At 42.9% G+C, this 14102-nt stretch overlaps 1 protein-coding gene across 5 annotated transcripts in view; it reads left to right on the plus strand.

The window, feature by feature from the left end:
* The window catches only part of JAKMIP2 (janus kinase and microtubule interacting protein 2), a 241904-nt gene extending 228150 nt beyond the window's left edge, over positions 1-13754 (plus strand). For 3 of the 5 annotated variants that reach the window (XM_068277184.1, XM_068277182.1, XM_068277186.1), the window contains 2 exons: positions 3025-3098; positions 8298-13754. In XM_068277184.1, coding sequence (XP_068133285.1) covers positions 3025-3075 — 51 coding nt within the window. In that variant the 3' untranslated portion in view covers positions 3076-3098; positions 8298-13754. Of the gene's footprint in view, positions 1-3024; positions 3099-4214; positions 4321-8297 lie in introns of those variants that run through there. The other 2 variants (XM_068277183.1, XM_068277185.1) reach the window with 2 other exon arrangements.
* Positions 13755-14102: the final 348 nt, after the last annotated feature.

Consider the following 14102-nt stretch of genomic DNA (forward strand, 5'->3'; position numbering starts at 1 on the left):
CTGTGTAGGGGAGAGGATCAGATGATCCTACCTAGCTAGTCATGGCGATCCTCCTGACATCTAGACATGCAGACATTCTAGCAGAGCACACAGCTGTCTGCAGAGTTTACTGTTTGTTTGTTTGTTTGTTTGTCTCACTCCCTCTGCAGACTCAGTAACATTTGGGGGTAGGGCGCTGTCGCTGTCTCCTCTGTGGAGGGGCAGAGAACAGCTATAAGCCAGACACCTTCTTCTTAGGGAGTATCTATAATTCTGAACTCTGAATGATTCTTTAGTGACTTAGCAGAAGGCTATTTGTGAAAAGAGCAGATTAACCAAGCAGCTCAGGGTGACCCAAGCTACTAGGAATGTATAGGGGGATAAAAGGAACCAAATGCCCTCTTACTAAAAAAGCAAAGCTTGGTGTAATTTGCCTTCTTAAAACAGAAGGAAATCTTTTTCTCTCCAGTCCCTTACAACGGTCTTTCAGGACAGGAATTTTTATTTCCCCTTGGACTGACAGTAATTTATTGCGCCTTCCCCATCAAAGCCGCTCCAGGCCGCTGCCTGGGTGGTCAGTAGGTAAAGGCGCCCCTGTTGGTAGTGCTTAATCATATCTTTACTGGTGGTAGTTATTCCAGTTCAGCTGGAGACAAGTGCAAGCCCCACCTTTGAAGTATCTAAGACTTCCTTTCAAAGCCATTCTTTTTCAGTGAGAAGATGATTACATTTTTCTTCTCACTTACTGTGTGGACAGGTCACATGGTGTTTTAAACATGTGACCAAAGCAACTCAGCAGGGTGAGCAGGAAGAGCTGTGATCTTATTACAATAAAAATATGGCCCTTTTACAAATGGGCAGGGGTTTATATTGCACACCATTGTAATGTTCAACAGTGGACATGGCACCAATTAAAGTGGTGGTTCTCTGTTGCTCTACAAATAGGTCCTTAGGGACAGTTCACACTAGGCGCTCTGCCCACGATCGCATTCGGCTCCACGATCATGATTTGCGGGCAAAATCTCTCGATTCAGCGTGATTTGCGCTTGTGATTCCTGTTCAAAAGAACGAGAATCACAGAGCAATCGCCCCCAAACGCTGCATGCAGCGCATACTTGATTGATCGAAGTCACAACCGCTGCAGTGTGATTGTATCTACAGGGATACATTGTAGCAGCGCTTTGCTGATCGCCGGTGATCAGCAAAGCGCTGAAGAATTGCCCCAATGTGAACCAGTCCTTATAGTGTCTATGAAGCCATCCTTCACAGGAGAGGTAAACCAAATACCAATAGGGAAGAAGCTGTACAAATGAAGCATAAAGTATATAAGACAATGTGAAGGAAGAATGTATCTGTAAAGCTATGGTAAACAGAATTCACTTTGGGAGATTACAATATCCAAAGCAGTCAAAAGGAACTGTAGAGGATACTTGTGTCTCTGTGCAGGTTTGTTTCCTGACGGGTACTGGCTTCAATCATACTCCGTGTCAATGAAAGGGTAGGGGTTGCCTGAACACCTAAAATGATGGGCTCCAGTGAGCAGTAAAAGTGGAAGTATATCCACAATCAGGAGGAGGGTTCTCTAGTCTAGAGCCACCTAGCTGTAGCTAAACAGGCAATACAGCATAGAAAGGTCTCCACTGTTACTGGAGGAAACATAGATAAAACACCCAATACAAAACTATACTGGTCATTCACTTGAGCCTAGATTTTATATGGATGCTCTGGCCGCAGTGTCCAGAACCCGTGTTCTTCCTTATTGCAATTTTGTTGTCAGCTATGACTGGATAGAATCATCAATTACAGCCAGCGATTATACTACTCTAAGTGGTCATTTAGTTTGTTTATATCATGTGAGCTGTAATACAAATGCTGGATAGGATTGGTTATCTACATAAAAAAATATTATGCAGTTAGAGGTCTTGTACAGCACAAAGAAGAAATGTTGTTTTTTTCAAGCTATGACTTACAATCGCAGCCAGTTAAACAGGCAATTCACACGTTCTTTGTGTCATTTCTCAGCGGTCACACAGTTACTGGATAAACTTGGTTGGCGAGCCAACTAGATAGACAGCTTAGGGGATGCTAAACCCTTTTGCATTTTAACTACTGGCAGAGATGCAGCATTTGAAGAGTAATTGAATTGTGTGTCAAGAAGCAGAAAAGATCGGAGTGACGTCACTTGGTTTAATGCTAAGGCTTAGACAAGGGTGAAAAATATTCAAGACAGAATTTGAGGAAGACGTTCACTTATATTCTGTGACCTGTAAAAAGAAAGGGTCAGTTGTGGTCCATGTTTTTTGTCCAGTAAGTAGTTAGTATGTCAATGTGACTTTTAAATAAAAGTAGCCACAAATAGCCACAGAGGTAGAGGCAAATTCGTTTCTATACCTAAGCATCAAACTTGAAGAGGCAGAATTGTGTATCGGTTATCTTCAGCATTAATCGTTATATCAGTTAAGAGTTGCATTTAAAGAGTTACTGAAGTGGAAAAAAAAATATTATATAAGGAATTGGTTGTGTAGTACGGATAATTACTAGAACATTAGTAGCAAAGAAAATATTCTCATTTTTATTTTCAATTTTATAGTGTTTTTTTTATAACATTGCATCATTCTCTAATATTTGCAGTTTACACACTACTCAGCATTCTAATTGATTTTACAGAGCAGGCAAGTGAACTTTTTAACTGTCCACTGGAGAGAAAAAGAAAATACAGTGACTGGCATTTGAGATAACAAGCTTCAGAAAACAGAGCTCTCTGCAACTTTGAAAGTCATGGAGCTCAATGGCTCTTTTGCATAGATAACAACTGGAGTTTCTTAACTCCTCCTGTACTGGAAGCAATATTAGGCTCATATAACTGCTACTAATGTTTTATTTCTTTGTTGCACTACACATACAAATCATATCATTTTTTCCCCTTTAGTGTCTCTGTAACAGTATTATATGTGAAATACTGTATCTTTGTAAGTTAAGTTTTTCTTTAACATGCAGTCTTTTCTATTCCAGTCTAAATACTTTCCTTTTTCTCTTCCTCTGCAGTTTCTCTTTCTATTCCTGTTCTTCTCTCTTGCCTTTATTCTTTGGCCTTGATATTAATGTTACCTCTTGATCAGGTAAGCACTGTTCTGTGGTATTCCTTTCACTCATTCAACTAAGCTGTCATTTGCTTGTGGTGTTACACATGTAATATTAATCTAGATAAAAACAAATACATAGTTAAATACATACCCATCACATATTAGTTATGGCTGTCATACTTGATACTTTTTATGTGGTCAGGGTATATTCTCTACCTTAGTGTTGGATGATCATGCTCCTTGCAAGTTCTTACTAGATCATACAGTTCCAATTGGTATCTCTTGAGACTAATACTCTTTATTTTAAAAAACACCTGTCACTAGTTTTATCTGCGTAAACGTCTGATATGGTTCTTAGAGCTGTGGAATACTGTAGGGAATGGATAGGGAAGAGCTATAAAGTCTTATGATAACTTTATTTAAACTTGTATTTAACAGGTTTATTGCCCTCAGATCATTATCCACCCCTTCTACTTCATCTCATTATTATGCTATATAGATCCTAAGTAGGATAAGGGGAAAAAATATCCTAACACGCAGCTCTCTATTTTGTCATTATCTCTAGAACAGATTTCCATACATGTATGACTTTCCTGATTTGTGCAGCTGTGTATATTGCATATATATGGGCTTCTCCAGTCTTTCCCTGTCTGATTCATATTGACAATGGATACACCAAACTGGAGTTTGTCAACCCAATTGCTTTCCTTTCCTAAGACCAGGGAGGTCCTCCTACATGGGCGTACATGGCAGTTTGCCACGTGGTCACTTTTTGTGCCGGTTAAGCCAAATGACAGCTCACCCTGCTGCCAAAGCAATTCCGGGCGAAGTCAATTACTATTCCCCCTCTGAAACATAGCAACTCGGAGGGAGAGGTCATTCGGGGTCCGGAATCAATGGAACCCCAAATTACAGCTGCGTAGGCTGCGCATTATAGCATTGTGGCTAAAGGGGCGCCCAATTCAGGTGCTATGCGGCACACGCCGTGCGCCAAGAAGTCTCACTTCCTACTTGGAGGCCCACAGTAGACACATTTGGCTGCCATCTAATGCCTGTGGGATGCTTGTCTCTGTACTTTATGGGTTAAATCCCTCCTGTATACTTCTATATTTTTATCTTCCTCTTATTTCTTTCTTATCCATTCAACTCAAGAAGATAACTCCTGGCAGAACAACACACTTTGAACAAGTTAAAGAATTTCACCAAAACTGAAAGCTCCCTGGAATCCTCTGTGCTGCTGTGAATATTCAGATAATTTTGTTTCTTATATACTGAAATCTTTAATGGTTGTCTAAAAACACATCATTTATAGAGGCCCTGAAGTAAACCTGATCAGTATACGCAGAATATAGAATATAAAACACAGAGTCAGAGGCCACTGTCAGTGAAAACTGCATGACAATAATTTCTAGAAATAAACCTTCAAGAATAATAAACAAATAGGCATGTCAGGAGGGAGGTCCCAGGGAGTCAGGAGAAAGTTCTTACGCTCTGACCTTTGAAGCTTCCCTGGTGGCCCTTTAACACTGATCAGTAAGGTGGCTATACTTGCATCAGTCTTGGTTTCTTTTTACATGTATACATTTGCTGTAGAATTACTACAAAAAATACAATGCAGTTTTTACCGTAGTTGATATATGATTAACCAGATGTACTTGTATTTGCTTCAGAAGCACTGTGCACAGATACCATCTGTCCTAGGGAATGTTAATATGAAGCCCCAGTAGAGAGCCACATACACTGTGCCCACTACTCCGTGCTCAGGATGAGGGCATAGGCTTCATAATCACAAAGAGAAGGAGAGTATACCCGGCACTGCCGAAGGTGTTTATTGAATGGTGACAGGGCAAGTGTGATATCTACAGTTCAGCACGAATAATACATAAACACTATTTTAAAACGTACCTAGGGTTGGATGTGACTGCAATAGCTGCTGGGCACAAGTGTGCCTTACGGCCTTTTTGGGTACGATGCGCTCCTTCTGAGGCTCTTAACACACTAAGTACACCTATTAAATGAAGCATGAGATCCATCATTGCAAACCTTATCACAATGCGTTAATACTATGCATACATTTTAAAACACAGCGCGCTAATTTTGTTGTTGGGAACATTTTATAGCGGTAGTAGAATATCAGTAAATTTACTGATATTCTACAACCTCATTGATATAGTGAGGAATATCGGAAATATTTGCTGATATTTCACTATGACCTAACCTCTCCCTACTCTTACAAAAAACCCTCTCCTGGTGGGCAACTAATAACCCTCCCTGCTGAGCAACTAATAACCCCCCAGGCAATAAACCCTCCCTGGGCAACCAACTAATAACCTTTTCCCTGGGCAACTAATAATTCTCTGTCCGAGCAACTAATAACCCTCCCCCCCCCCCCCCAGCAACTAATAACCTTCCTACCAAGCAACCAATAACCCTCCCTCTGAGCAACTAATAACCTTCGCTCCCCAACTAACCTAACCTTCCCTCTGAGCAACTAATAACCCTCTTTTCAAGCAACTAATAATCCTCCCTCCAAGCAACTAATAACGATCCCTCCCCCCTGGGCAACAAATAACGCTCTCTCCCCAGGCATCTAATAACCCTCTCTTTGCAACTAATAACCCCCAGGCAACTAATAACCCTCCCCGGCAACTAATAACCCTCTCTCCGTGCAACTTATAACCCTCCCTCCCCCGGATAACAAATAACCCTCCCCGGGCAACTAATAACACTCTTTTCAAGCAACTAATAACCCTCCCCCGGGCAACTAATAATCCTTCCCCGGGCAACTAATAACCCTCCCCCGGGCAACTAATAATCCTCCCCCGGGCAACTAATAACCCTCCTCCGGGCAACTAATAACCCTCCTCCGGGCAACTAATAATCCTTCCTCTGAGCAACTAATAACCCTCCCTCCCCGGGCAACTAATAACCCTCCCTTCAAGCACCCAGTAAACCTCCTCCCTGGGCAACTAATAACCCTCCCTCCCCTGGGCAACTAATAACCCTCCCCTAAAGCAACTAATAACCCTCCCTCTGAGCAGCTAATAATCCTCCCCTAAAGCAACTAATAACCCTCCCTCCGAGCAGCTAATAACTCTCCCCCGAGCAACTAATAACCCCCCACCTAACCTTAACACCCCTCCCCCCAAACAAAAGATGGTCGGCTGCTAAATAGCATGCGCAGGGGCCACCCTCAATGGGAACTGCGGCTACTAATAGCGGCTACTATTAGCTATTGTTAGCCACAGTTACCATAGCGGGCGGCTCCGGCGCCCCCTATTTAGCGCGCACCCATTTTTGTTCATGCTACTATTAGCTCGTCCAAATGCCATTTCTCTGGCTATAGTACTTTCTGCTGACAGGGAGCAGGTATACAGATAAAGCGTGTCAGGGAATAGAACACATTATTATTCCAGAATTCACACCATGCCCATTTTAATGCGTCTGTATGTCATTTCATAACCTAGTTTATGCCCATGCAATGTACTCAGTTTGGCGCACATTATTAACAAATGCGCTATATACACAGCATGCTAGGATAATGGGATCCATTGCACCACAGAGATGTGTCCATGTGATTGTATGGACTGTGCATTCGCATGCACTAACGCATTGTGTTAATGTGAGCACACGCTAAGCCAGATAATCTGCACTACATTCAGAAGACTTAGAAAGTGACCAACAATGGCGGCTTCCATGTTTTTTATGACAGGTGTATGTCAGGAAATGAGTAGAAGGTGTATATGAAAATTGTGACTGTACTTAGCGTCATCATCAGTAGTGCATACATGTATCTTCAAAGGACATCTGAACTGAGAGGGATATGGAAGCTGACCTACTTATTTCTTTTTAAACAATTGACATTGCCTGTCTCTCCTGCTAAGCCTCTGTTTCTAAAGCCTCATCTACACGCGTAGATGACGCTGCGATCCGGCGGCTCGATTAGCTGCCGGATCGCCTCTTCCCCGTACCCGCCGCGTCCCCGCTCGCCGCGCGTGCGTCGGATTTGATACGCCCTCGTCCCCGCCCGGCGCCGCTTATCTTCCGCTCGATTCCCTGCCATTATCCCCTCGTGGGGAACGAGCAGGGAATCAGCGGTGGCAAGATCCGCCCTGTCGGATCTTATCAATCGAGCCACATCAGCGGCTCGATTGATAAGTAACATCAGGGCGTCATCTACGCGTGTAGATGAGGCTTTAGAGCTGGTTCACATGTTGATTACCACTGGCCACGGTGCTTGTCGTTAAGCGCTGCCCAGTCATGAATGGTCAGCGTCGGTACCATCCTTTACTGTCATTTGCACACATGCAGCATTTTGATCAGTACTTTTCCTGTCATCTGCCTCGTGCTTAGACGATCCTGGAAGCAACATGTCGCTTAAAAGATCACTCCTCCATGTCCCTCTGCGGGAGAGAAAAGTGCAGCGCACCATTGAGAGATGACGAAAACTGCTAAATGCTTTTCTGGAAGCATGCAGAGAAGCATGTAGCCAAGATGCTCCGGGATGCCTGTGTGAACCGGGCACCACTTAGCTATAGATCCTAAACAAGCATGAAGATCAGGTGATTCTGACTGAAGTGTGACTGTAGTAGCCACATGCTTGTTTCAGGTGTGTAATACAGATACTACTAATGCCAAAGAGATTAGCAGGACTATGAGGTAACTGGTAATGTTTAAAGTGGACCTGAACTCTTGCACAGGACAGAAGGAAAACATATAAACATGTACCCTGTACTTAGAAAGTTTAGCCTGTCTTATTCCCCCTCATCTGTGACTAAGCACAAGTTGTAATTTGATCCCGTAGCTGTGTCAGCTGACTGCCACAGCTAATAAGCTCATTTGTAAACACAGGATGTTAACAATATGTCTGCTTCCATGAAAGCAGCGAGTAGACAAACTGCAGATTTATTGCAGGATTTGTATCAGCTGTAACAAAGAAATGTTTTTCTTGAAAGGTTTTTATGATGTTGCTTATCTTTAAGAGCAGAGAGGAAGTTCTGAATTCAAGTCCGCTTTAAAAGGAAACAAACATGCAGTCAACATATCCCCCTCAGTTCAGGTGTACTTTAAAAGAAGAAAAAAAGGGCAGCCATGTGATACATGTCATAACCGAGTTCTTCTGCCAATGCAGAGAACAGAATAATGAGAACAGAAAACTACATTTTTTAACATTATACTAACACATGTAATGTAGAAACTACAAAAATTATAACAATATTTCTGTCTAACCTTCAGACTTTTAGGAAACATGGATGAGCCCTTGCAAAAAGACCAATGCTTCCATAGTGCGGAAAGGAGGACACAGTTTATACCTGTGAAGGAGTGAAAATTGCAAGATGTAATTCTAAGCCATTGATCACGATCTGCTACTTGATGGCTGCAGTGTAGCCCATCCAGAGTCACTGTCTACATGCTGCTCCCACAAGAAGTGTTCTCTTATAAGAAGAAGTGCTTATCTGACCACAGAGTTCAAGAGAAACCAACCACAGGTCAACAGAACAGAGCGTCTTGGGCACTGAACCAAAGCTATCAAGAAACAATCTACTCCCTGCTGTGCAGGGGAACACTATTAATGTAACACCATAAGTCAAATGAAAGAATAAGAAAAGGGGAAAAAAAAAAACTTTTAGAGGACATAGCCGGAGACATATTCCAATCCCAAGTGGGTTATTTCCAATAAAACATTCACTGATAACAGTCTGGTTTACTTAATACAGGGATGCTATTCATCTCAACTCAGGAATAGTGACAATGAAAATGTAAAGACAGAAAAGTGGGGAGTGGTTTCAATGTTATGATGGTTAGTACTTGCTGCACATCCATCTCCATTGTCCAATGTGTTACACTACAAGGAAACAGAATACATGGACACACCAAGTGCAACATTTATGGCAAGTCTCTGAGAACTATGACAGCTTAACCTTTCACGTATTAAAAAGGTAAATATAAACTATGTATATGCAGTTCTTGTTAGGCAGTCATCAGCTAGTCTGCTAGAAAAAGAAAAGTCTGGAGGTTCTGGTGGGGAGATCCTTCCAGATATCTGTTCCATGGCCCTAACATAGCTGTGATGCCCACCTCTGGCCCAATTCAGCATTTATGTATGGACAACACACTGGGCCATGCTAAAGAACACTATCCCTCAGCACAGTGCTGATAAAGGGGCCATGTCACAGCTAAGATTCAGAAATGTGGGGGGTGGTCTCCCTCCTAGGATCTCCAGTCTGAAATTCATCACTTTTTGGGGGTGAATTACATTATTAAGGCAGCAAGGAAAACAATGTTTTAGTGGAGTATCAAAACCCAACTTCAGGCACAGTTCTAAATGTGACCGTGTCAAACAAGACAACAGCTACATATCTTGTTTTGAGGGGCTGCTGATCCACGGCTCTGCGCCCATCATACTGTTCAGACTGAGATGATAGTACAGACTGTATACTCTGGAGCCAGGGTACAGACTGTACCCTCTGGAGACAGGGTACAGACTGTACCCTCTGGAGACAGGGTACAGACTGTACCCTCTGGAGACAGGGTACAGACTGTACCCTCTGGAGACGGGGTACAGACTGTACCTTCTGGAGATGGGGTACAGACTGTACCCTCTGGAGACGGGGTACAGACTGTACCCTCTGGAGCCAAAGTACAGACTGTACGTTCTGGAGCCAAGGTACAGACTGTAAGCTCTGGAGACGGGGTACAGACTGTAAGCTCTGGAGACGGGGTACAGACTGTAGGCTCTGGAGACGGGGTACAGACTGTACCCTCTGGAGACGGGGTACAGACTGTACCCTCTGGAGACGGGGTACAGACTGTACACTCTGGAGACGGGGTACAGACTGTACCCTCTGGAGACGGGGTACAGACTGTACCCTCTGGAGCCAAAGTACAGACTACGTTCTGGAGCCAAGGTACAGACTGTAAGCTCTGGAGACGGGGTACAGACTGTAGGCTCTGGAGACGGGGTACAGACTGTACGCTCTGGAGACGGGGTACAGACTGTAGGCTCTGGAGACGGGGTACAGACTGTAGGCTCTGGAGACGGGGTACAGACTGTAGGCTCTGGAGACGGGGTCCAGACTGTACGTTCTGGAGCCAAGGTACAGACTGTACGTTCAGGAGACGGGTTATACACTGTATGCTCTAGAAAGATTGCAGACTCGAGCTCTGGAAGTCTGTGCTGCAGGAAGTAGCTATTGAATGTGCTCTTAATCAGATAGCTTAATGTGATTTATTTTAAATTAACTGAAAAAGGGGGCATAAATATAGATAAATGCAAGCGCTTCCATTGATTACCTGTGGAGAGCTAGGAAACATTTCGCCTGCAGTTGGGTTTTAAAAAAACCATTGCTTGGCAATCACTCACAATATTTCTTTCATGGAGGTTTTAGCATTCCATCATACACATACAGCTTCTTTAAGAACTATGCATATAGAAAGACAGATTTGTTTAATGCATTAAATACTGTTATAGTGTGATTGGATCACTGTGCTTATAATGCCTTATAGTACCATTTGGAAAGATAAATCAGATGCTAAGATCTGCTAACCTAGTGGTAATTGTGAAATGGCAAGTGCAGTGCCTTATGCCTAAAACCTCATGTACTGTACTGGGGACACATACGACCTGATGTATGTAAGGGAGTTAGCTGGAGAAATACCATGTTGCCCATAGTAACCAGTCATTATTCAAGAGTCCTTTCTACTGTAAAGGTAAAAAACTGCTCAGGCCCATGATATATAAACATGAATGCTGCATGGAGTGCCACTGACAGGAACAAATTCCTTGACTTCTAGTGTGAAAGGAGAATTGTACATAATGTATGCAGATGCACCCAAACTACAGCAATAGAAACTGTCACCTGTAGACGGTCATTCCTTTGTAAACAGTATGGAGCTAAGAAATGGCATGCATACTTTACATAGAACGCTCCACCGCTGTGTCAACAAATCTGAGAACAGATACAAATTATACTCGTTTTGTAAATCACTAATCATCCAAATATAGTCAATAAGTCATCTGGTGAATGAGCAAGAACACAGCATCTTGACCAGGGAAAGAAGCACTGCTTTAGTGTTACAAATGTTGCTTTAGGTACCCAGAGGCCACTAGTGATGTTATGACAAATGCGCTGACTCTCAGACCTTCCAGGCATTATTGCTCCCAGGCAGTGGCGTAGCAATAGGGGGTGCAGAGGTAGCGACCGCATCAGGGCCCTTGGGCCAGAGGGGCCCTGAGGAACCCACCCTCAACCACAGTATTAGCTCTCTATTGGTCCTATGCTGATAATAATCACTTCTATAGATGCGTTTAATAGTAGTGATCATTGACAAACTGTTCCCCAACCCCTTCCTGCACCTCTGACACTGTAGTTGCCATTGGCAGGTTTTGGTGTGTCGTATCAATTGTTATGTATAGAGCGTTTGGGGGGGCCCAATGTAAACCTTGCACCAGGGCCCACAGCTCCTTTGCTACGCCACTGCTCCCAGGCCTTCCAGGCATTATCTGCATGACTTGCCACAAACTAAAACCAAGATTATCAAATGAGGAATCGTGATAATAACATAATTAGATTACTGTGGCCTAGTACTAAATACCATTTACCTTTGACATTGATTGTGGTCTCAAAAATGAATTAACATAATGTGAGTACACATGTGGCCGCTGCTTCACTGCCGCATTAACAACATGGCTGAAGGTAGTGCGACTCCACCTTCACTCCACCTAAATTTGTATTTAGTAACAAAGTACTTGTACCAAAATAGAAATTAATTTCATTTCATTTTCAAGCCCCAGTAGTCTGATGATTTCTTGTTAACTATCCTTTCTTTTCTTGATATTTATGAAAGAAAGATTTAGGTGTCTTCAGGGGTCCAAATCTCGGCTCTAGATTTCAGACATGACGGCCCAGTTTAACTGCCCTCAAGCTGCGCTCTCTCCTAGGTGACATTTGTTTGCTATGGATAGAGCAGATGTAGAGGTCTGTAAGAAGGATTTTGGCACAAGGGAAAAAACAGGAAGTGGACATAGATTCCATCTAGACTTCTGATTTTGTAGGCTGATAGTTGTGTCTGCCAGGAACAGACTGCCAGACTAGGTGGCATTATTTTCAGGTCCATAGTCATCTTAATCTAATGCCGGGAATACACGGGACCTACCGGCGGCTCGATTAGCCGCCGGATCGACCCCAGCCGCGTCCCCGCTCATCCGCACGTGCGGATCGATTACCGCTCGCCCCCCACCGGCGCTTCCTTATCAGCGCTCGATTCCCTGCCATTGTCCGCAGGCAGGAATCGAGCTGGAGCGGGTCGAGCGGCTTGATCGGGCCAGCTGAATATTATCAGCTGGCCGGATCAGCTGGTCGATACACGGTACAGAAACGTACCGTGTATCCCCAGCATCATGCAGGTTTGTTTTAAAAAGGACCTACTACAGGCCTTGTCTAGACCACATTTTCAGCCCCACAGCTAATCACATCAGGTACCAAATAAGCATTAGAAAGCAAACCAGATAGTTGCTTGGCAGCCTCACTAGTGTACGCATGTTTGTGTTTAGCAGGTAACCAACCCTGCAACAGACTTTACTGAAAAAAATAACTATCATCTGTGAAAATCCAACCTGACTCGGTAACACCTCCCTCCACCACCATTAGTCAGATATTACTCCGAGGCTTATGGACATTACAGTGTAAATGCTCAGCTTGCTGGCATTCCATGTCTGTGGGTGCTTCAATTTTGCCCAGCAGATTTGGGATGGCATTTAGATTATGGCAAACCCTTACAACAATTTCTCCACCTAAGACATCATCGCATGTTCACACTTAGGGGTACTGCAGACAAAAACAAACGTATATATTTGGGAAAATCATCCAAGCAATAGCATTGAGGGTTTTTAGACATTTTTTTCAGTGTCCAATTCTCACAAGAATTTACTTGTTATGCGTCACTAAGCCTTATGTTATTCATTTAATGAATAAATCAAGGACTCCATCCATCATAAGGTGTAACACAGCCAATCAGATTTCTTGTCTTATCATTTAGCAGTTACCACATAATTTTTGACTGACTGGAACAGGTTCCTGTATTTTGCATAAACTAACGTCCTAATGAATAAACCCAGGTAAAGGCTGCAACACAGTTTAACTGATAAAAGTTCTCATTGTCACTCTCTTTGGTTTTGCTCATAAGGCCAGAACAGTCAGTCTTCTGCCCTTTTCTAATGAAGGTGAAAAGTGTTCTTTGCAATAGGAGTGCAATAAGCATGCACACATATTTCACAGAGGGAAAGGGAACAAAGGAACAAGCATGGACCATACAGAGGATGTTTCTTAATAATAATGGATGGACAGATGTGTCCCAATTGCAAGATTGTGATATGTACTAACCATGACACATACTTCATTTCAGAACTGGACCTTGTAATTGTCTTTAAGCAATTGTCTGCATATACCATCCCTGGATTACGAAACTTTTCAAAAAAATACCAATAAGCCAAATGTTCAAACAGTGAATACCCCAATTTTATACTGCCGGCGGATATTGTATTTGTGAATGAAAGCCTGTACAGAATTCTATACTTTGTGTACATAGTAGGATGTATTATTGTATCCTCCGAGTGTGTACTTCCTGTGAATATGAAAATGACTGAAATGATTTGTTCTGCATATTAAACTGTACAGTTTGCTTTTGTACAAATCCTTTGACCAACAGCCCTTTATACATTTTCTTTTATCCTTTCTTTTATCCTGTGTGTCTTCATTTTGTATATTGGATGGCACTATTGTTACCAGCACACTCCGAAGTAGTGGTATTGAAGTTATTACAGTTATCAAAACGTTTCAGACAGGGTTGTAACCAGTTTTGATGAAGCTGCACAGGAACATCATTATGCACTTCCTGTATCTAGCAGTCATCTAAAATAAATAAAAAATAAATACAGTAATAAAAAGCTAACACTCTACTCAGGGGTGTTCCTACACAGGGGTGTTCCTACGCAGGTGTGTTCCCAGACAGAGGTCTGTCGTTCGCTCCCCAACCTCCATC

Source organism: Hyperolius riggenbachi, chromosome 3 (genome assembly GCF_040937935.1).
Source record: "Hyperolius riggenbachi isolate aHypRig1 chromosome 3, aHypRig1.pri, whole genome shotgun sequence".
NCBI lineage: Eukaryota > Metazoa > Chordata > Amphibia > Anura > Hyperoliidae > Hyperolius > Hyperolius riggenbachi.